The sequence below is a fragment of the Mustela erminea genome, chromosome 8 (assembly GCF_009829155.1).
Source record: "Mustela erminea isolate mMusErm1 chromosome 8, mMusErm1.Pri, whole genome shotgun sequence".
Lineage (NCBI taxonomy): Eukaryota > Metazoa > Chordata > Mammalia > Carnivora > Mustelidae > Mustela > Mustela erminea.
The window spans coordinates 89,157,340-89,181,369 of record NC_045621.1 but is presented as its reverse complement, the minus strand read 5'-3'; the positions used below and the strand labels follow the sequence as shown (position 1 = coordinate 89,181,369).

Genomic DNA, 24,030 nt, shown 5'->3' with positions numbered 1-24,030 from the left:
AGCAACTTCAAGAAATACTTTACCCTAAACATTGTGGAAAATTAATAATTGAACGAGGAACTAAAGTTTGAATACAACCAGTGAAGCAATACAATCAGTGAAGCACTGAATCAGGTCTAAAAGAAAGTATGAAATTGATCATTAAACTAGCTATACATGTCAAAACATTTTATAAAAAGACTTATTGATATCATGCTTAGTGAAATAAGTCAAGCGGAGAAAGACAACTATCATATGATCTCCCTGATATGAGGAAGTGGTGATGTAACATGGGGGCTTAAGTGGGTAGGAGAAGAATAAATGAAACAAGATGGGATTGGGAGGGAGACAAACCATAAGTGACTCTTAATCTCACAAAACAAACTGAGGTTTGCTGGGGGACGGGGGGTTGGGAGAAGGGGGGTGGGGTTATGGACATTGGGGAGGGTATGTGCTTTGGTGAGTGCTGTGAAGTGTGTAAACCTGGCAATTCACAGACCTGTACCCCTGGGGATAAAAAGATATGTTTATAAAAAATAAAAAATTTTTAAAAAATTAAAAAAAAAGACTTATTGATGATGATTTGAAACACTATTCCTTGTCAGAAATCCTAAATTATAATATGAATGAAATTGAGGAAGATGAAGAGAATAGTATAAAGAAAATCAGTCTTCATCTCAAATAGTTAAAATTCAAAATAATAATAAAATTTAAAACTGGTGGTATTGTTCTAAGTGCTTAAAAAAGAAAATGTAACAAACTGACTATGGAGTATATTGTAAAATACTGAAGGGATCATAAATAGTAAAGAAACACACAAATAGTCTATAACAATCCATCAGAAATAACACCAAACATCAAGTAGAAAAATGAAGGTAAATGATTTAAAAATCATGTTTAAAAAGAATATGTAGTCACATGATAAGATGCCTATGCTCCTATTAAGAAAAAATGAACCTCTAAGTAAAGGATACTGTTGTGTAATCCAGAATGTGTAAAACTGCAATATAACTAAAAATTCTGTCTCCAAAATAAAATGGTATGGGGTCTAAATTCCAAAGGTCCTACATGCTAATTATGTGAATTATGAAAAGTTATTAACCCCCAAGTCTACATTCTGAATATTAAAGTGAGGTAATAATAGTATCTCCCATATATGATTATTGTAAGAGCTAATGAGAACTATGAAAATTTAAAGTCCTATATAAGAATTCAATAAATTTTATCTATGATTAGTAGTAGTAGTAAAAAATAATAACTTCCAGGGATGTATAATTATAAGGAACAACATGAAAATGTCTTAGTTGTTTCTTACTGAATAGTGGCATTTGGGTGTATTTTTTCATTTAAATATTTTCTGTATATTTCTTAAATGTTACTACGTATTAAATCATTTGTAAAAATTCCTTATTCATATTGTTTCTTCTTCAGAAGAACTAAAACATTTCAGTTAAGGTGAAATCTTCTTTATTATACTTATTTCTCCTTCTGCGTCCCCCGAAACAATCCTTATAATTGATGGAAAAATGCATTTGTGTGTTATTTATGTATTATTCAATAATAATGATGAAAAATGATGGTTAACTTTACATGTCAGCTTGAATAGGTAGGTTTTAGAGTGCGCAGATGTTTGATCAAATATCACTCTGGGTGTGTCTGTGAGAGTTAATTGGATGAGATTAACATTGGAATCTGTAGACTAAATTAAGCAGGTAAGTGGACCTTACCCTAAAACAGTTTGAACTGAACGAAAAGGCCTATCTTCCTGCACATGCAAGAAATTCTTGCTGCCTGACTGCCTTGAACTTGGACTTATTTTTTTTTTCCTGCCTTCATACTCTAACTGAAAGGGGTTCTTCTTGGGTCTTCAGTCTACAAGCATTCAGACCGGAGCTATATTGGTATTCCTCAGTTTCCAGCCTGCTGACTGCAGATTCTGGGAGTCGTCAGCTTCCGTAACTGCATGAGCCAATTCCTCATAACAAACCTCTTTCTCTATATTTACATCCTATTAGTTCTATTTCTCTAAAGAATCAAAATCAAATCATTCTAGAAACAGTTCTATATTACTCTATATGTATATAGCATTGCTCCTATCAGTATGGTTAAGGGACTTGTTATAGATAAAAAGAACAAATTTCAAAAGGGTCACATTGGAATGACAAGATGCAGTAAATTGAAGAAGGTCAGTAAAAGTTATTAAAGTGCCTTTAATCCAGGTCAGTCAATCCAATTAATTCAGTATTTTGATAAAGCTTAGAATTTCCCTAAATCTCTTTTTTGCCTCTTTTTTTTTTCTCTCCACCAACAAAAATAGAAGACTGAGCTTGTCCTAATGGTGAAGGTCCTTAACAATTTTATGAAATATTTTCTTCTGTGACATATTTTATAAATGTGTGTATATATATATATATATATACATATATACACACTTGTATATATGTATATATATGTGTATATACATATATATGTATATATATCCACATATGTATATATGTATATATGTGTGTGTATATACATACACACATACATACACACACATATATATATGATTAATAAACATTTCTCTCTATATATTTTATAAATGTAAGATTATGTGTATAAAATATATAAATGATAGATATAAACTGTATATATCATATATAAATATATATGTTATTTTCTATATGTATGTTTTATTACTAAACTATTTTAGTTATATTTTTATTATTAAACTATTATGCAGCAGTCACAAATGCTGTGGAAAATTTCACCATTATTCAACTGTTTTTCATAGAAATTAATTCAGTTAATTATTTGTAATATAAAGAGAATTATACCTAAGTGATTACCTGCAATTCTCTTTCCAAGATTGATTTTAATTCTTTTGATTTCATCTGCTTTTTTCTTCCAAAATACATGTATAATCAATGAATGTGACAAACAAAACTTACATGTGCAAGTTGTCCCGTTTTCATCTAAAAGTTGATTATCAGCACAGGCACAGACTCGGCCTCCTGGAATAGCCAAGCACAGTGTACTACAGCCCCCGTTATTTCCTCGGCACATATTGTCACCTGTAAGAGAAGGGAAGCCTGTATGTCAGAGAACTCTGATTCTATCCAAATTTAGCCAGTTCAAGTTCACATTCTTTCTAGGAGACATATGTAGGCATAAAAATGTACACATATATATGCATATGTTTATTGCATATTCATTAATGTAGTCAAGATACCTACTGAACCCTAAAAAAAAAACAGAAACATTTAAAATATACTATGCACTGGGAAATAAAAGGAATTTGCATGTTGGTTAAAAGAGATAGAGGTATGTGTGCAGATAAGCCCTGGGAGAGAGGAAGGTTATAGGACATGATGATGTCTCTCCAGGATAGCAGATTATACCTACTGTATTCAAATCTGATTCTTTTCTCAAGTAGATCACTAACATTTAGACTTTAGATACCAAGTGAAGAGAAAACAAATGAGTACAAGGGGCAGAATATTCTTCCCTCTTGCACAAGGAATACATTGACATGTCAGTGCATTAATGATGCTAAGGAACACAAGCTTTCTGAAAAACCTTCAAAATGAACAGCCTTGCTAGTACCAGTAGAATGTACAATGCATTAGAGTAGCGATGTTGTCCCAGTGGACCATCCCAGTAGACTTAACCAGCAGAGTATGCAACAGACATCAATAAAGGAGGGTAGATTCACAAAAGTATTATCCATGAACATTTGTGAGACACCCTTGGAAACTAAGATAAAACAGACATAAAATTTTGAAAAGGTTTGAGATGTAGGTAATCACCAGGAAGAAAGTATATTTACTTAGATGTATACCAGCAGAATATTAATATTACAAAGAACTCTGTAACACTAGCAATTCCATTAGCAGAGTAAATGTCCAGACCATTTTACACTGTTGCATTTTTCAAGGTATCAATAAATAACATTTTGATTGTATCAGAAAGATCTGACTCAAACATTAAAAATAGTTTTTAATTACTTGGAGGCATCTAACAATATAATATAGTAATTTAAGTAGTATTGGCAGTTAAAGCACAAGTGTCAAAAATGTGACGAAAGTGACAGATGGGGTTATTGTACTGTAGGCCTCTGGGGTTGGATGGGCTATGTAGAGAGTATTAAGGAATGAGTTAAAAAAAAACAAACAAAAACTATCAAAATGTTGTTATATGCAATAAATACTTAACTCATTCCCATTGATTATCTTGTGTGTCCATAGATCAGAAGAAACAATGTCAAGCATATAATCATTTCCTTCTATTATTCTGAGAAGTAAATTAAATTTGCTGCATTTATGAGAAACAAAAATATACTTGAAAACTAAGGAAGCTAATAATTCAAGCTTTAGTATCAATTTCCAAACTCAAAGGATAATGAAGCCTAGTTCAATTTTTTTCCTTATAGGAAAAATTTTTTCCTATTATAGGAAATTTTTTCCTTATAGGAAAAAAATTGAACTAGGCTTCATTATCCTTTGAGTTTGGAAATTCCAAAAGGAATATAAAGATTTTTTAGGTAGTTTCCAGGGATAGCCATATTTATTCCATAACTATAGAAAAAAGTATCCTTCATAGGATAGGTAGGTGTTCTGAATATGCTACTCATATCGTGTATAGGATTAAATTGTATATTCATTATTTTAGTAACATTCAGATTCTTGAAAATTCGACTTAAACAAAGTATTTTGAAAATTATATGGAGAATATAAAACAGTAAAAAACAAGGAAGTACTGAAAGCAATATATCATGACACACTTTCATATTAAAAATATATGCTAAATATCATTCTTTTTTAATAGCATGAGTCATGCTTACCATTCTCATTGAATATGAAATTTAAGTATTTAGAAACAAATTATCATTACTCAAACTTTTAAATATATTTCCTTTCTGTGAACTATAAATTTAAAAAAGAGGAATTGGTAATTGTCCTGCCCTGATAGAAATCCAAAATCAAAATTAATGTGAAAATGCCATATCTTTTATAGGAATTGCCTAGATCTTTATTTTTTAGCAGTATCTGAAAATATTTTTTGAATTTATTACTCCAACATATTTTAGATACAGCTTATGTGGCGGTATTTATTGAGTTTCTAGTAGGTTGCATTTAATGTAAAAATATTCTCTTGAAAATATGATTTAGTGACTACAAACAGCATTAAAAATTGTATACATAAATATCAATGAATAATCATCAATGCCAGGGACACTTTATTATTAATTAATTTATTTATACATATACATTTAAATTAATTCTATTTTTATAATAAACTTCTAAGGTAAGTTTAATCTCATTTGCAGATAGGACTACTAGTGAGATATGGTTTAAATGACTTTTCTAATGCTTAGAAATTAATAATCCTTATTAAAATAGAGATTTAGAATAAGGATTATTATGTATTATCCTCATTATTTATAAATAATTAGAAACGGATTTTTTTCTCAATCTAAAATTCATGGCTCTTACTCTTTTTTATATATGACAAAATAAAATTAAATCAATAAAGGATGGAAAAAATAAAAGAGGAAACAACATAATGAAATCCTAGATTAAATTACTGTGGAAGAAAATAGTTTTAAAAGACTCAAATAGGGGGCACCTGGGTGGCTCAATGGTTAAGCATCTGCCTTCAGCTCAGGTCATGATCCCAGAGTCCTGGGATCCAGCCCCACATAGGGCTCCCTGCTTGTCGGGAAGCCTGCTTCTCCCTCTCCCACTCCCCATATTTGTGTTCCCTCTCTCGATGTGTTTCTCTCTGTCAAATAAATACAATCTTAAAAAAAAAAAAAAGAATCAAATATTCAACGAAAACAAATGAGGAGTAGCTCACAAAATTAAGTTCAAAATAGTGGTCTGTCTGGGCAAAATATCTTTGTCTTTTTTCCCTCAGTAAGAGAAGTGGAATTATTCTTCCCCTTATAGAATCTGGCACAGAAGGGTGTGTTTGGTAAACATTAGTTGATGAATGAATGAATGAATTTTAATTAGCAATATGACAGAAACAATCATTTGGGTGTGTAGATACAAGGTGTAAGTATATTGATACACATAAGTCTGTTTTAAGAAGACAAAGGGGGTTTTCTCATTTACATGTATTCTGTCTACATACTTTGCATTTCAAGATAGATTATTTAAAGGTGTATTATAATAGTCAAAGAACAGTAATAAAGACACAAATGATATATGAAAGCATTTTATAAACTTATATTAAAATATCAGTGCTTACTAATTCAAAAAGATACATGCGCCATATATTTATTACAGAATTATTTACAACAGCCAATACGTGGAAGCAACCTAAGTGTCCATCAACAGACAAATGGATAAGGAAAATGTGGTGTACACACACACACACACACACACACACACACACAAATATTATATTATACAACCATAAAAAAAGGGTGAAATCTTGTCTCTGGAGACAACATGAAAGGACTTAGAGGGTATTATGCTATGTGAAATAAGTCAGACTGAGAAAGACAAATACAATATGATTCTACTCAGAAATGGAATCTTTAAAAAATAAATAAACAAAAATCAAAATTAGAAATATAAATACAGAGATCTAATGGTTTCCAGAAGGAAGTGGGTGGGTGAATGGGCAAAATGGGTGAAGGGGAGAGGGAGATACAGGCCCCCAGTTATGGAATGAGTAGTCACAGGAATAAGAAGCAGGGCATAAGAAATACAGTCAATGATATTTTAATAGCGATGTAACGGGACAGAGGGCAGCTATACTTGTGGTGAACATTAGTATAATGTATAAATTTATCAAATCACTAAGTCATATGCCTGAAACTAAGGTAACGTAATGTGTCAACTATACTCAAATAAAATAATAAAGTAAAACATCAAATAAAATAATAAAGTCAAATATCACTGTTTATAGACCTTAGTAATTTAACTTTTGTTAATAAAGTATCTTTCATTTCTAGCAAATGACAGAATGTATAAATCACCACCACAAAGGAATCCCACTGTTTCATGTTATCTAAATCTTCTTCAGAATAGTGAAAGGAATAAATCCTTTTTCTACATGCTTTCTGGACTCTTCACTTCTCAGAGTTTTATCATGTGAAGTTAGAAGTCTCTGCACCTAATATGAAACAAATAAACCAATGGAGATTTTCTTTATCCTACTTGATGGAAAGACAGTTTGACTTATAGTTTAGAAGAGAAATTGGACTTTACATTCATTCTAAAAGTTAGATAAAACTAGTAGAATGGGATTTTGAATCCAGATCCTGATTTTATCTAGAATAATTCAGAACATTAAAAAGATTATCCACCATGACTAAGTAGGATTTATCCCAGGGATGCAAGGGTGGGTCCACAACCACAAATCAATCAATGTGATAGAACAAATCAATAAGAGAAGAGAGAAGAACCACATGGTCCTCTCAATTGATGCAGGAAAAACATTTGACAAGATACAGCATCTGTTCCTGATTAAAACAACTCAAAGTATAGGGATAGAGGGACCATTCCTCAACTTCATAAAATCTGTCTATGAAAAAACCCACAGCGAATATAATTCTCAATGGGGAAAACCTGACAGCCTTCCCTTTGAGATCAGGAACATGACAAGAATGTCCACTCTCACTACTCTTGTTCAGCACAGTACTAGAAGTCCTAGCAACAGCAATCAGACAACAAAAAGAAATAAAATTTATTCAAATTGACAAAGAAGTCAAATTCTCTCTCTTTGCAGATGTCATGATACTTTATATGGAAAACCCAAAAGACTCTACCCTCAAACTACTAGAACTCATACAGCAATTCAATAATGTCTCAGGATACAAAATCAATGTACAGAAATCAGTTGCTTTCTTATACACTAACAATGAAAATACAGAAAGGGAAATTAGAGAATTGATTCCATTTACTATAGCACCAAGAGCCATAAGACACCTGGGAATAAACCTAACCAAAGAAGTAAAGGATCTGTACTCGAGGAACTACAGAACACGCAGGAAAGAAATCAAAGACACAAAAAGATGGAAAAGCATTCCATGCTCAAGGATTGGAAGAATAAACACTGTTGAAATGTCTATATTGCCCAGAGCAATCTATACTTTCAATGTCATCCCAATCAAAATTCCAGTGGCATTTTTCAAAGAGCTGGAACAAACAATCCTAAAATTTTTATGAAACCAAAAGAGACCTTAAATCGCTAAGGAAATGTTGAAAAAGAAAGACATAACTGGGGGCATCATGTTGCCTGATTTCAAGCTTTACTACAAAGCTGTGATCACCAAGACAGCATGGTACTGGCACAAAACCAGACACACAGACCAGTGGAACAGAGAAGAGACTCCAGATATGGACCCACAACTCTATGGCCAACTAAGCTTTGACAAAGCAGGAAAAAATATCCAGTGGAAAAAAGACAGTCTCTTCAATAAATGGTGCTGGGAAAATTGGACAGCTATATGTAAAAGAATGAAACTCAACCATTCTCTTACACCATACACAGAGATGAACTTGAAATGGATAGAATAATTTCAGAAGAATAAACTTTGAATGATGTCAATGAATCCAAGGAAAGGATAAAATGTGTCCTTTCTCTCTTGGAGGATTATATACTCATTGAAAATTTTGTTTACATTTGCCTTGCTTTGAAGCTACTTTGTCGTGTGTGTGTGTGTGTGTGTGTGTGTGTGTGTCTGTGTGTCTGTGTTAGAACACCTTAATTCTATTAAGAACCTAATTAGCCTTTGGGGTTATTTTTTGACGGTGATTATTTCCAAAATGGAAAATTTGGAAAGAAAGACAAATTTTGTGATGATGACCTTATCACTAAATGTAAATGTTAGTAGACCTACACAATAATGTGTTTAATAAACAAGTCATATATTAAATAAAAATTACTGTGTTTGTTATACCAGTGCTTTGTAATATAAGATCTCCGAATCCTGGCTTCTATAAGGTAGTCAATAGCTTTTTAAAAAAAGTTTTGAATAATAATTTATCAGTGACAAAACTATAATGACTACAGAAAAGACATACTCTTTTCCTCCTATCTAAAAGTATAGTAGTTTTACATAATTTTCTTAAATTTGGCCACATAAATTGGTAACATAAAAACACTGTATAGTCAGACAAACCTGAATCTGAATCCCAGTTTATCCCTTACTCATTGTTTCCTGAGGTCAAATGGCTACATCTGCCTGATTCTTGGGTTTTTCAGATGCATAATAGAAATCAATAATATCTACCTTAAACATCTTTTATGAGATTCAAATAAGAATATTTAGCTCATTTCCTGGTAGTTAGAATTATAGTTAATTATTAGTTAATAAAATTCATATGCTGGCGCCTGGATGGCTCCGTGGGTTAAGCCGCTGCCTTCTGCTCAAGTCGTGATCTCGGGGTTCTGAGATCGAGTCCCACATCAGGCTCTCTGCCCAGCTGGGAGCCTGCTTCCCCCTCTCTCTCTGCATGCCTCTCTGCCTACTTGTGATCTCTGCATGTCAAATAAATAAATAAAATCTTAAAAAAATAAAATAAAATTCATATATTTGGCATAGAAGCTAATCGATTATTTTTAATTCTATATAGGAAACTATTCATTAATGCTTTTTAGATATTGCCCTTAGTTTTGATAATTTCATTCTCTAAAACACGTAAGAAAAATAAAAGTGTGGTTTTGAACCTAAAGAATATGCAGGTAAAATTATGTTAATTTTATGCAATTGCTGTAATTTTTCTGAGAAATTTCAGGAGAGGATTTTAAGAATTCTTCTAGATATCTAATGTGAATAAAAAAGGAGAAAAGTTTATCAATTAAATCAGAAGAAACAACAGTAGCATATGAGAAAAAATGTTTGTGCATCTTAGGAACTCATTCCTAAGGGCAGCTTTCTGTTTAGTATGTTATTTATCTACCTTCCTGAAACTGGCTGCTATATTAACAAATAATTTGATAAAAGCCTCTTCTAATCTGGAGAGGTCAAATTAGCTAATTTTCTGACAGTAAGTCTAAAAGAGTTTAGAAGTTACATTAATATGAATATGAGTGTTACATTAATAACCTTCCTGGATATTTTTCATGGTATTCCTATGGGGTGGGGCATGTGTGTATGTGTGTGTGATATTATCTAGCATCTACTACATACATGTGTGTATACACACACTATATGTATTTTTTTACAGATACATGTATAAATACAAATAAGTTCATATAAGTTACATAATCATATACCATAGTCTCTCAGAGAGAGAAAATACAAGGCTATATAAGACTAGTTTATCGATTCCATGAAGAAATAATCTGTACCTGTATTCTATTCAGTTGCAACTATTTTATTCTTGGAAAAACAGTCTAATAAGATGGTATGTAACCAAAGATTAAGTATCACAGATTATGTGTTTCTAAATATTTATTGGTATCTGATGTTCACAAGATGCAAAGAGAAATAGCATTCTTTTTCTCATGAAAGACATTTATAATATGGTAAAATACTACATCTGCATTTGAACATTTGAGTGCAGTTTGCTTTATAATCTACCTATTCTTATTAATTTGGTAAAAAAATATTAAAAATTTAAATCCTAAGTAGGTTATCCAATTTCAATGTCTATTGACTCAATGAAAATTATGTCGGCCAGACATCCTCTCCATACTCTATTACCTACTCCAAAGATCCACTTAAGTAGTACTCATTCCTTAACTATAAGAAGACTGGATAGAAAACTCAAACTAATTGATTATTTTAGCTAAGTCTATGAAAAATAATCAATCATTTTGCCCAAACACGTTCTTTCAGTAAGACAGAATATAATGGTTTCTACAATAAAATTTGTATAAAGAGTTTAGTAATTACGGTTAAGCATTGATTTTAATATCCCTTCAATTGAAATTTTTTTTAAAAGCACTTTAAAAAAGCATTGTCCATTCCAGAGATAGAATTGAACAATTATATGTCAATAGAGATGTCTAGAACACCAGGCATATTTTCTCATGAAATACAGGAGAACGTTCCACATAGTCTTATCAGAGGCATGAGCCCCATTGTATAAGATTGTGATACACTGTTCCTTTGAATATTTATTTAACATTTTTATATGAAAGGAGACTTTAACAAAATGCCTCCTTATAGAGAAATGTTAGAGGAAAACTAATATAAAATGTGTGGTAGGTAATTGTGTGTCTCCCACACATTTTCTAAGTAATCATAATCAAATAGTGATTTAATCCTTATAGGAATTTTATGAAGAAAGCATTTATTATCTCTGTTTGATCTTTTATGATATGCCTACAGTTTCAGAAGAAAAAGTGCTGAAACCTGGATTTGAGCCCAAGAATTTTTTATAATAAGTCAGGTCTTTTTTATCTCATATGCTGCATTTAATTCATCAACCTTCTAAAGCAACTACAAGTTTGAAGAAATGAAGAATCTGAAAACATCATGGAATTTGGCTCAAAGGAGTTCAGCGATGACATTCAAGATTAACATCTTCTAAGGGGCACCTGGGTGGCTCAGTGGGTTAAGGCCTCTGCCTTCAGATCAGGTCATGATCTCAGGGTCCTGGGATCGAGCCCCGCATCGGAATCTCTGCTCAGCATGGAGCCTGCTTCCTTCTCTCTCTCTGCCTGCCTCTCTGCTTACTTGTGTTCTGTCAAATAAATAAATAAAATCTTAAAAAAAAAAAAGATTAACACCTTCTACAGAGAATGGAAATGGGAAATGGGATTGTATACTGATTACTGTAATAAAATCCAGGAAATCAATAATTGTGAAATTAAAGGGAACAACAATTGGGAAATGAAGGCCCTACAGGAAATGAGAAGAGTTGTTCCTTTTCAGGGTCTTGCCTCCAGTTCAGGGTAAACTCTCCATAATGGTTGGGGATGGGAGGAGGAAAGGAGCAGGATGGATATGAATGTCATAGAAAACATTACCATATTCTCTATCTAGACAATTGTCACTATCTTTCATTACTTGTCCAGAAATATAGCTTATTCCACTTCAAATAATTTCACTTTTATTCTTTTTTGAGGATTTTCTCTTTCATTATTTATTGAAATTTCTCATTCTATTTACTTCCATTATTTTATAAAATTGTATTTGTATCCCAATGAGGCAATTTTAATACAGTAGGAAAAAAAAATACAAGCACTTCAATGAGAAAATTTTCTTTTAAAATCTCTGATTTAGTTGAAGTACCTTAAAAAAAAGTCTTTTACTGCTGGATAACTTTCTATTGACAATATATGCCTTGAAAAACTCAGGATATTATTTTTTCAAACAAAATTTATTGAAATGTATGCTCATTAAATTTTCATAAGAATATCTCCATAAATAAAAGGAACTGTGACAATTTAGATTCATAACAAAAGTCTACCACATTATTTACTAAGCTGTTTCTATGTTTAATACCTAAATTTTGAGTCAAGCAATGTGTAGATGGTCTAATAAATATTAATAACTCATGTAGTAAAATATACGATAATATCTGATTTTAATAAGACATGGATATCATATGTAGATTATTTCCCTTTCATAATATCTAAAATATTTAAACGTTCCTTAAATGGACATGAAACTAATCAGATAAATATACTAACACACTTTTTATAATACTCTTCTCATAGTATGACTTATTTCAAAATATTTTCACATAATACTTCCTTCCTATGAAAACTTTTTCTCACTGCTCACAATACTTAAACTTTAAAGCATTAAATGGATTTTTTAAAATTTTTTACTTTAAATATCAGTCTTCTTCAGTCATCCTTAATCTAAGTTACCTGAAGATGACATGAAGAAGGAGAAATCCTTGAATTTCACTCAGATAGAATTAACCAGTTACTCACTTAGGCTATTTTGAACAATAAATAATAAAAGGTTATGGTAACAAAGTCTAAGATTTGATTTACTTTGGAGTGACTGGACACCTTTTTTCATAAAACGTCAGCAACACTGACAAAAGCAAAGATTTTACAAACACTGTGAAGTATTACCGTAGGTAGACCTCAGTAGAATTTTTATATAGTTTTTAATACCTTGTTGCTTTCGTGGATCATAAATCTGCAGCCCAAACAGGGGTGGTCTTTCACGCCTCAGTAATGTCACCTCATTTGTTACCAAATCTAGCTGAAAAATGGAACCGTTCATATAATCAGTCCAGAACACATAATTCCCATGATGCGACAATCCGAAAGGATGGTTCAACTCTTTCCCACTGTAAACAACCTGTAAAATATAAACACGTTGTGAAAAATCAGAACTGACCTTAAAAAATGTAACTAAACTTTTAGAGCAAAGGATATCCAAATAAGAATAACAGATAATGATCTAACTAATAACTAAATCCACTTGAAAATGGATTTCACAATGTGAGCTTATTTTCCTGTTTTTAGGACACGGTATTTGAAGAAGATCAGTTGTATTTCATCCATTTAATTCCTTTCATATATGACATTACTCATATGGTCAAGAAATGTAAACATTAAAATGACTTTGCTTGACACTCTTTCCTGCTCTTTTCCTTATGATATTCCAGTATCATAACCTGGAATGGAAATTGATCTGAGCAAATAGTGTATTGTGATATTATGTATTCTGATATCACTTATCCAACAGCCAAAGAATAAAAAGAAAAAAACATTGTCTTACAACATTGGGAGTGAAAGGGATTCTCCTACTTAATTGTGCCAAAGCAAACTGCAGAAATCGAGGAAATGATTAGGAGGGAGGTGAAGCTTTTAATTTTGAACATAGAAACATTTATTAGTAGTAAGTAGATAAACAAGACTCACTGGCTCATTTCAGTTCTGGTTTTCTTAGTATATTCTTTACATTCTAGTTGTATTTTGTTTTTGTTTAACTAGAGCAATCATATGATAAGTGCTGTTTTACACAGAGGCTTGTAGAAGAGGAATAAGGAATCACACCTCCAATAATACCTTTCCACTATTCACCATTTATAAAATGATATTGTATACAACCTGAAAAAGCATTTTGTACACACTCCATTTAATATTAAAGAATTGAAGAAGTTATCTAAATAATGTGGGGTTAAAATTCAATTTTTGCTATTACCTGAATTCGTTATACCACATATTCATATACTAAAGAATTAAGTTTTTTACCTTATTTTCTTACCTCCATGAAGGCTAAAATATGCAAGCCATTACAATGCTGTCCATGTGGTGTACATATCAATATCTTTAGAGGAATCATACATATTTATCTGACACCTATTAAGTATGTGACATTAGGTTAAATGCCCATCAATTTTACTATTTGGGGAAAAATACTAAAAGCAAGGTTAGAGTCAACCAATGACTGAGGCAGTCTTAATTGATTACTGTACTTTTTATCTCCCAAACAGAATTCATAACGAATAGGCTTGGCCAACTGTGCAGTCTTTCTCTCCAAAAAGAAAGCATTTTGATCAATGGAAGCATTTTGATCATTTCTAACATTCCATTTCCTATCATTTATCTAAAGAGTTAAAGTCAGTTCATAGTGTTATATGCCCTCAGGTTATTACAAGATAAGATAGAGCTGTGTAGTTTTGTCAACACTGCCCTTTTTGGCACCCAGTCAACTCCATCCTCCGATTTACCCAAGAATTTCAAAATTATTTTGCAATGATCCTACCAAAAGAGGCAAGAAGTTGTTGATATTTATTCATAGCAATAGGCTTGAAGTCAAGTTCATTTTGTGTTTCAACTCCACTGCCATGAAGGTCTTTATTTAAATAAATGTAGTATAATTACTTTTTCATAATGTAGAGGTTAAATTTCACCAGCAAATATTAAAGATACTTGAATAGTGTTGGGTTGCTTGGTCATAGCAAACTCGTAAATAATTGAGAAAAACTGCATTTTAAAACAGCTCTGATATTCTGAGAGCTTCTTTTTAAAATCCCACAAATCCTGGCATACCACAGTGAGCCAGTCCTGGTCTCCCGGAGGCAAGTGCCAGCTGCACTACTTAATGCTCAGCCTCCTTTAGCCACCCCACAGAGACTACTGGCAGCCACCTCAGAGGGGTAAAAATAAACTTGAAAGTATTTTTAACACAACACAACAAGGCTCTGTGAAGAAGAAGCCTGTGAGTTTAAAAAAAAAAAAAAAAAAGCAGTATTTTTTCTTTTACCTTCCTGTGAGTTCCATTCAAAAACACTTTTTCAATATGATCATAATAGGCGTCACACCAGTATAATGTGTTGGTGTGAAAGTCCAGAGTTAAACCGTTTGGCCACAGCATCTTTGAAGTCACAAAAATCTGCCGATTGAAGCCATCCATCCAGGCCTTCTCAATCCTTCCCACGCTGTCATCTATTTCATCTTCCTCCCAGTCTGTCCAATACATCCAACTAAGACGTTACAAACAAGAGTGCACACATGTTATTTCAAACAGCCGCCATACAGAGGGATGCTTCTTTAGATTGGGCACTGCCCTAAAATCGAATTACATTCTGATTTCTCCTCCTATCTAAATGCTCATCTGCCAAAATGAGGGGGCATCTGTGGAGTCCTCGGGGAAGTACAGATGTGTTCAGTGAAGCCATATTCAGACACATCACAGAAAACCCACTACCGCACTTACTGGTCCCATTTGCTATTTAGCCTAACATGAAGTGCCAAATACTGATTTTTTTTTGGTGTTGATACCAAGCTTGGAAAATGATTTTCAAAGCATTCCTATTTTTAAATGTTGTCCACTTCAGAAAACATATAATCAATTATGTGCTTCTGAGAACACATGGTGCCGTTAACGATCTACTCCAGGCTTTATTTAATCTCAGTTGAATTATTATTTTGTAAGACAGGCAACTGGATTGTCTTTGTACTAAAGGGTATGGTCATACTGGGTTTATTTGGCCAAGTCTAATTTGTCTTCCTCATGCAAATTATCTCTGCCTTATTGCTGCTTATTATTACCTCAAAACCCACAGATGATTTAGCGGCGCATAAGTTTAATAACATCGGGTTGACTGACCTTGAGATTTTGAGGTTTAATTTCTATCTCAAACAAAAGCTTCTGCCTTTAAAAACAAGTCTTTTGTGTAAGCTATAACAGTGGGAAAGGGGGCCTTGAGCTAATGTTCTAATTCCCTCATGAATAAGGTTAAAACCCTCCACAAGTGTTGCTCCAGGGTCATGTGAAAGTTCTGGAGTTATTAATTAAAGTGTAGGTTTTAATTCAGTCACCTCATCTACAACTTTATAAAGCTCTAAAGCTTTTCTAAGCTGTTGACCCTAAAAGTGCCCTTAGTAGATCCTCTGCCTCCACATTTTGTGGACCCTAAAGAATTTCTGAGGTACTTTGGGAAAAATCCGTTTCCCTGACTAAAAAATCCTACTGTGATCTAAACAGGAAGATTTGGAACAACTGAGGATGTAACACATCATTCACTATTTTATACCAGTTAAACTTTTTAAAAATCCCCTTAACAGTTTAAAATAATGTTGATATGTCTTTTTAGACCTAAGGAAATATATTGAGATTGGTGAACTTTATTAAGTAAAAATACATTCTAATCCTAGAAATAAACATGGGAATATGTTTATCTTGCATCCAGCATGTTCTTCAAGTGGTCTTACTATTGGAACAAATTAGGAGCAAAAAGGACAGTCATTCCATTTGCTCTAGTCCTATGTTTATTGGATATAACTAGTTGACTTCTACTGTATAAATCAACTATGTAAAAGAGAAATATACAACTTTTATCTTTATTGATACTGCATGAAATCTTAAATATGGTTAGTCAATGCAGTTTTATTGTTGTTGATAATTTACAATTTGTTAAAATTGCAATTATCTTCCCTATAGGTTTCATCTCTCTCTTTTTTTTTTCTTTGATTCTCCAACCCAAATTGCATATACATGCAGACACATACATGAGGGGTAATTCTGGTGAATCTAAGCATAATTTATATTCTTTTGGTATTTAGAAATCATTGTTTGTGATCTGATCCATTATCTAAGATTATTTTTATTCAAACAGAATATAAGAAAAAATTTGAACAAGGGTGCTAATCTAACCAAGGCTAGGTATGTGATCATCATCTATCAATTTCATTACATGATGAAATGTTATATTGTGGAAGCCTTATAATCAGTATGAAATGTGGTGATTCCTAAACATAGAAAATAGGAAATATAACCTATAAAGTAAGCAGAAACTAATATAAATATTTTTATATGTGGAACTCAGGTATTCATTAAATAAATATTAGATTAAGTAAGCCTTCTGCTAATATGGAAAGAAAAATTGCACCTCTATTTTTCAAGTCCTGTTCAAATACAATTATTTGATGAAGTCTATTTCTACCCTTTTTGTGAAAATAAGATCTTTCCTTTGTTTCTTAGTGACATTTCTTTTTAGTTTTTTAAATAATGTTTGTTGCATTTATGCCTTATGTGATATTTAATGGTGTTACATGTCTGATGGTTTTGATTAACAATTAAAAATTAAAATTATTAATGGCAGAGATTATTTCTTATTCATATTTGTACCCTATAACACTTAGGTTACATTTGTTGATATTGATCATATCAATTATATTATATTATATTATATTATTTTATATTAAATAAAATAAAATTATATTATATTATATTATGTGGTTGCCTAGACATATTTATTTTATTTATTTATTTTTTTTTTAAAGATTTTATTTATTTATTTGACAGAGAGAAATCACAAGTAGGCAGAGAGGCAGGCAGAGAGAGAGAGAGAGGAGGAAGCAGGCTCCCCGCTGAGCAGAGAGCCCGATGCGGGACTCGATCCCAGGACCCTGAGATCATGACCTGAGCCGAAGACAGCGGCTTAACCCACTGAGCCACCCAGGCGCCCCTCCTAGACATATTTAAATTAAGCACTTCTATGCCATGGAAAAAAAACATAAACTTTACTGTTAAAAAAAAAACTCAATTTAGTGCTACCATAATAGCTACTCTTAACTAGAGTGTGTGACACTATTAATTGATAAGGGATACCAGAGATCATGTTTGAGGGGAAATATGCTCTTAGCTTTGGACATACTTACTAAAGGTAATATTTTGAGAAGTCAGGACTGGAGACGCAGGTTTCTAAGTTACCAATATAAATTGTGAAGCGCGAAATTACTGGAAAGGTGGGAATTCATCTGTAGCTATCAGTTTGAGAAACAGTGCCATCATGACCAATTCTTCCTCCAGCTTTATCCCCATTTCTACAACTGTTGAGGCCTGACAGTTCCATTCTTTCAGTGTCTCTTTACTCAATCCCCACTTTTCTATTTCTATTACACATGCTGTACTCTGTCTTTTATCCTGTTTCAAATGGAACTTCTAATAGGTTGTTCCCATACAACTATCATATTTCTATTACTTTTCTTCCTAAATCATGAATTGAAAAATGTGACTTTTATTCTCAAAACCTTCCAATTACTCTGCTGTCAGAAGAAAAAAAATCCCATCTTTTAACCCCAACATTGAAGATTTCTGCATATTTCTAGTTTCATCTCCTACTATGTTCCTTCACATACCCTCTGCCCTAACCTTAGGGAACTCATCTCATCTCAAAACTGCCATTAACATCCCTGCCTCTAAACACATACTGAAAATGTCCTGTCGGAGTACAGTGACTAACCTTATGACTGCTTATGACTGCACATCCTAAGCTCCTAATACCAAATCTACTCATGAGAAATCCTGTTCATTCTCTGAAACTCAATCCTGAATTGAAAACCTCAATGATTTTTTGAAAAACATTATTTCATTCTACTTTATATTATAGGTGATTTGTGTGTGCATGTGTGTGTACACCAAGCACACCAGGTTACAAACTCCTTGAGGGCAATTACTGTATTACTGATTTCTATTGCTCTATATGGTAGTTAATCAAGAATATATTTTAATAAAGAAATAAATGAACAAATTTTTATTGATTCTGTCATTGTTTATGAAACTTTGGATAAAGCTTAGCTCTGAAATGAGTAATTTTTGTTAACTGGCTATTACAGTAGGAAAACCCTGTAATTCTTTCCTGTTGTATACAGTTACAAATAGGTATTATCATAGGAAAAAATGTAAATAAATCAAGTTTCTCATTTTTGATGTTCTGTGAAGTTATATTGTGCCTATTTTAAGTGGACTTTCCAAGGTAAAGTTTTGTCTTCTTTTTAAAAATTATATTATGGTCAAACAATTATTTGGACAATTAAATTCACAAAACTCCACTGTTATTTTCCAATCCATTCTCCATAGAACAGTCAGATTAGACTTTTTAAAATATGTATTTAATTCTCACTTCCCTATTCCACACTTGCACTGAAGACAAAGAACAAAGCTCTCCTCCAGGCAGACAAGATCCTGCTTCCTTTCCAAACACATCTTTATCATTTCTTCCCTTGCTATCAACAGTTCAGCTCCACTGTCATCATCTCAGTTCCTCTGATAGTCAAGCTTTTACCCAACTTAAGATCTTCAAATGTACCATTTTCTTGATCTGAAATACTCTTTTCCTCACTGTCTATTGATGATTCATTTCCTATAGTTAGTGAAGTCTTGATTTAAAATATGCCTCCTTATAGAGGCCCTTCTGCAAACCTACTGAAATTGCTCTACCTGTTAGTCGCCATTATGTCATCCTGTTTGTTCCCTTCCTGCATTCTGGTCTGTAAAAATTACATTAGATGTTTATTTGGTATTTCTTTCTTGCTCTATCTGCCTATCCCCCACCTTGCAGATAGCAGAAGATGCTTCACAAGGTTTAAAGCTATGCCTGTTTTGTTAACTATATACCTAGAGCAAAATTCTGGGAATAGTATATTGCTAGGGAGGAAAAATGTATGTATATGCAAATATATATGCATTATATACATACATACACACTTATGTGTTTTTCAGGTTGGTGCACAAGAGAAAATAGAAGATGTCTAATGCAAAAGGTATAAGTCATTCTTTGTAACACCAGAGGCAAATATAGGGTCAGCTAACAGACATTACAGAGATGCAGATATTGCCTTAATAAAAAGAAAAAAAAAGTCAACTGGAATTGCCCCCAAATACTATAAAATATGTAGATGTTATAGGTTTTCAAATCCAAGTTGGATGTCTGCCTATTAGGAAACTGTTGAAGGCGATTCTTGAATTTGAATAGAGAGATGGGACTAGTGGCCTCTAAATTCCTTTCTAAATCACATGATTCTATGACCTCCATATTTGCGTTATCTGTGTGAGCACCACAAATACTCTTTAACTCTATAACAAAATATTTCTCTAACAGAATACTGAGCAGGAAGATTCTGTTTTAAGATATCTTGCTTCAAGTATATTTAGACAGTGTGTAATAAATAGTTTCTCTTAAAATTAAGATTGCCTTGATTTAAAGGTCAAATAGATGAGTTGGTTTAAAAGTTCAGGAATAGGACAGATAATTATAGAATCCACACATAAAATCACTAGAATTACTTTATAATTATGTCTTATAAAAACACATACAGTGGTATCATCCACTGCTTAAATGTTGGCCTAGGAAGAAGTACCTTAATTGTATTTATTTGGAGCTATTCTCAACACAAACAATTCTAGGAACTACAATCTGGTGATCTCAGTTTATTAGGGAGCCACAGTTTTCCTCTGCAATTGAGTATTTTTCTATGTGTGTAGTAAGGAATACAGTATATTTGCTTTGTTATGCTATTTTGAAACAGTGTGATGTAAGAGATGGGAGGGATAAACATCACATATAACAATTGTACACTTAGAACATGTAATTCATTAATTTACTTCTGACATTCTGTTAGGAATGTTCACATTCTTCAGTATTTCTAGATATATGGTATTGTTTGTATTCAGGTAATATCTCTGAATAAAAATCAAAGGAAAATATATTCCTGAGAATTTCACAAACTATTCCATCCTAAAACAAGTAGCACATTGTACAGAATGATTTCACTATAAGAAAACTGTGATTATGTCTAGAATTATGTGATTACTAACCTTGACTAGTAAAAAGTAGTGGAATATAGTGACTCCAAGTAAATTTTGGGAGACAGACTGATGGGATTTAAATGTCTACTTGGTCACTTAATAATTTAATGGTCTTTTGTAAATCAGTTATCAATTTATTCTTTGTAAGGCAAAGATGAGAATAGCAACTAGTTCAAAAGATTATTATAAGGATTACAGCAGATATTGAGCCCATTTAACAAAATGCCTGCCCCACAGTAAGTGTACCCCCCCCAAAAAAAAACACACACACACAAAAAAAAACTTTTCTATTTTCTGAATACATTAAATTTTAATATCCTTTAAAAATTAAATTGATTGATTCTCTCAATTGATTATTTATCTTGGTGTCAGACAGTCTAAAATGGAGAATTATGGTCCTTGTCTGAGTAAATCAAGTAAATATATCCTTTACACAAATAATCCATTTATTTCAGTTAAATGTATTTTGACACATTTATTTAGCACATTTTCTACAAGAGAAAATCATTAAATGAGTAACTTTTCCATTTCAGGTCATTCATGTGTGAATTTAAATCAAACCTGTTACTACTAAATATATTAAAACAATATTTTCCTCATATCAAACTGATCAACTATCACATACCCATTAACAGGATCCACCACAATCCCTCTGGGATGGGACATTTCTCCTTCTAAAAGGGTCTTCCGACTCTGAGAAGCTTTTTCCAGCCTGGCCACATTAATGGTCTTCCTATGGCCATCGTTTGTCCAGTAAAGGTTATTTCCAATCCAGTCCACAGCAATGCCTTCCACGTTATCCAGATCTGTAAAAAGGAAAAAAAAAAAAAAAAAAAAAAAAAGAGAGCAACACATTTTACAATAGTGCCCACTGTTATGTTCTAGTTAGGAAAATGTTTAATTCAAAAAAGGATGAATCCTGATTCATGGATTCTTTATAGTGTGATTTTGGAAAGTGTCATTCCATGGCATATTTTTTGGTTTTATTTTGAATGCCATTTTATGAATGACAGGCCCTATCTTGACATATTTTAAATGAAACAGTGATTGGAAAATATAAGGGATGACACAGCAAAGGGAGAAAGTTCTCAGAACATAAATAGAGTGATACAGACTATTTAGAAAAAAAAAAATCAGGCAGTATGAACAAGTACTATGCTCAAAAAGTATGCATTTCGAAACTTGCAAAATGTAATCTGAGTAATCAAAATAATAGGAATGCTCTCTTGCTAAGAGATGAACAGGTCCAGCAGATGCACACCTTTGAAAGCCCTGAACAGGTTTTCATTATGGAACTGCATGAACAGTGAATCCCAAAGAAACACGGAAATCATTCTCTATATTCCATTATTTTATTCTACTAAATTTATTTATTCTATCTCTACTCAGAGATACTCTATATTCTATTATACTAAATAAAATCTTATTTTTAAAAGGACACTATTCAGACGTCTGTAAAATACAGGCAGTAGTAATTCAAAGGAATGTTATAAATATATAACCTTATATGAGTTCAACTAATTCAAACCCTCCACAGAAAGGAAAATGCCAACACTTTAAAGTGAAGGGTTATCATTTATTATCACACCAGAAGTGGTAGAATTGGAACAAAAATCCAAGTCAGATGATCCCCAGTGCAGAGATATTTAAAACTGTGCTATTCCTGGGTTGAGACCTACCCCCACTTTTCGCCATTTGATGCACAACCTTCCAAACTGTCCACAGCATCATAAAGGTATTTCCATTTCTCTATTGCTTAAGAAATTACTGTGTACTCCTTTTCTTCTCTCAAAACCAAGGAAGCCTTTGTCTCTTTCCCTCCCAGGGATGAGGTAGAGAATGGGAGCTTACTGGACAAAGCTGATTGACATGCTACGGGCACATCTCCCTGACACTCCCTCATATGCACATGTAATAAATATTTACTATTATTCTATTTTTTAATCATGACCTTCCTGGTCTTGGAGAAAAATAAAATTTCTTTGATGACCCTTTCTGCTCATCAGCATGTACCCTTACTCAGGATAGCTAATACAATGTGCGATTTGATCTGACCGAAAATCCCATTATAGTGAATCAGATATGTTCTCAATTTCACTAAGCTCTCTGCTTCATTACCATCCGGTATGAGTCATTTTCACAGGTTAATTGTGTCTATGCTTAGAAAAAAAGTTTAATTTTGTCTTTACTTTATTGACACTTAATTTCACTGAGCACTTTCCTGCTCTGGCATAATGGAAAAATAATAGCTGTTTATTCTTTTTCCTTTATATTTATTAATAGTCTGTGGCTGATTTTTATCTTGTTAGTCGGTTTTCAAAAATTGTATTACATTTGAAATCTACTCCAGCATGAACACTTCCATCTTCAACAGCCCTCTTATTTTTATAACTTTCCCTTTTAACATCTAACTTGACTCTTCTTATTTGCAATACTATGTGGATTGAAATTTTTCTTCCGACACTTGGATAAGCAACTTGGTCATTTTGATCTTTAATTTCTCCACTCATTAAGTGAAGTTGATCACAGCACCTACACCACAGGGTGATAGCAAGGGGTAACTTAGCTACTGTATGGAAAGCACTTAGCATACTGCTAGCAGTACTGTTAATTCTCAAAATATGTTAGCTTTTAATAATCTATCAGGTTTAAAAATAATTCTACATATGTCCTGGCTCTTTTATTTATGAGTGTTACTTAATAGAAATATTCCTCGTATTTTTCTCTCTGAAAATGATTTTATAATAAAATTTCCTTGCATTTTGACCAGTGGCCAACTTTACCTAGAAATAGTGTATGTAGAGTCAGTAAGAGTGAAATGCAATTGACTTCCAAAATCGGGAGGATTCTATCCCTAATTATATCATTTGTTTTTCTTTGGAAAATGAAATGTTTGAACGGCATAAAGGAGTGACTAGGATCACTAGTTCTGAAATTACAAGGCCTAGCCTCTGCCACTCACCATATCTCTGAATGAATTACTTAACCTTTCTTTCTTCAATTTCCTAATCTTTAAAATGGGTGTGATGATAGTGATTAACTCATAGGATTGTTTTAGGATTAAAGGAATGAATATATGTAAAATACATAAGATA

At 32.5% G+C, this 24,030-nt stretch overlaps 1 protein-coding gene across 4 annotated transcripts in view; it reads right to left on the bottom strand.

The window, feature by feature from the left end:
• LRP1B (LDL receptor related protein 1B) overlaps positions 1-24,030 on the bottom strand; it is a 1,969,831-nt gene that overhangs the window by 771,967 nt on the left and 1,173,834 nt on the right. For all 4 annotated transcript variants that reach the window (XM_032356230.1, XM_032356231.1, XM_032356232.1 and 1 more), the window contains 4 exons: positions 21,561-21,741; positions 15,107-15,326; positions 13,003-13,192; positions 2,913-3,035 (listed from right to left, as the gene is read on the bottom strand). In XM_032356230.1, the coding sequence (XP_032212121.1) occupies positions 2,913-3,035; positions 13,003-13,192; positions 15,107-15,326; positions 21,561-21,741 (714 nt within the window). The remainder of the gene's footprint in view (positions 1-2,912; positions 3,036-13,002; positions 13,193-15,106; positions 15,327-21,560; positions 21,742-24,030) is intronic.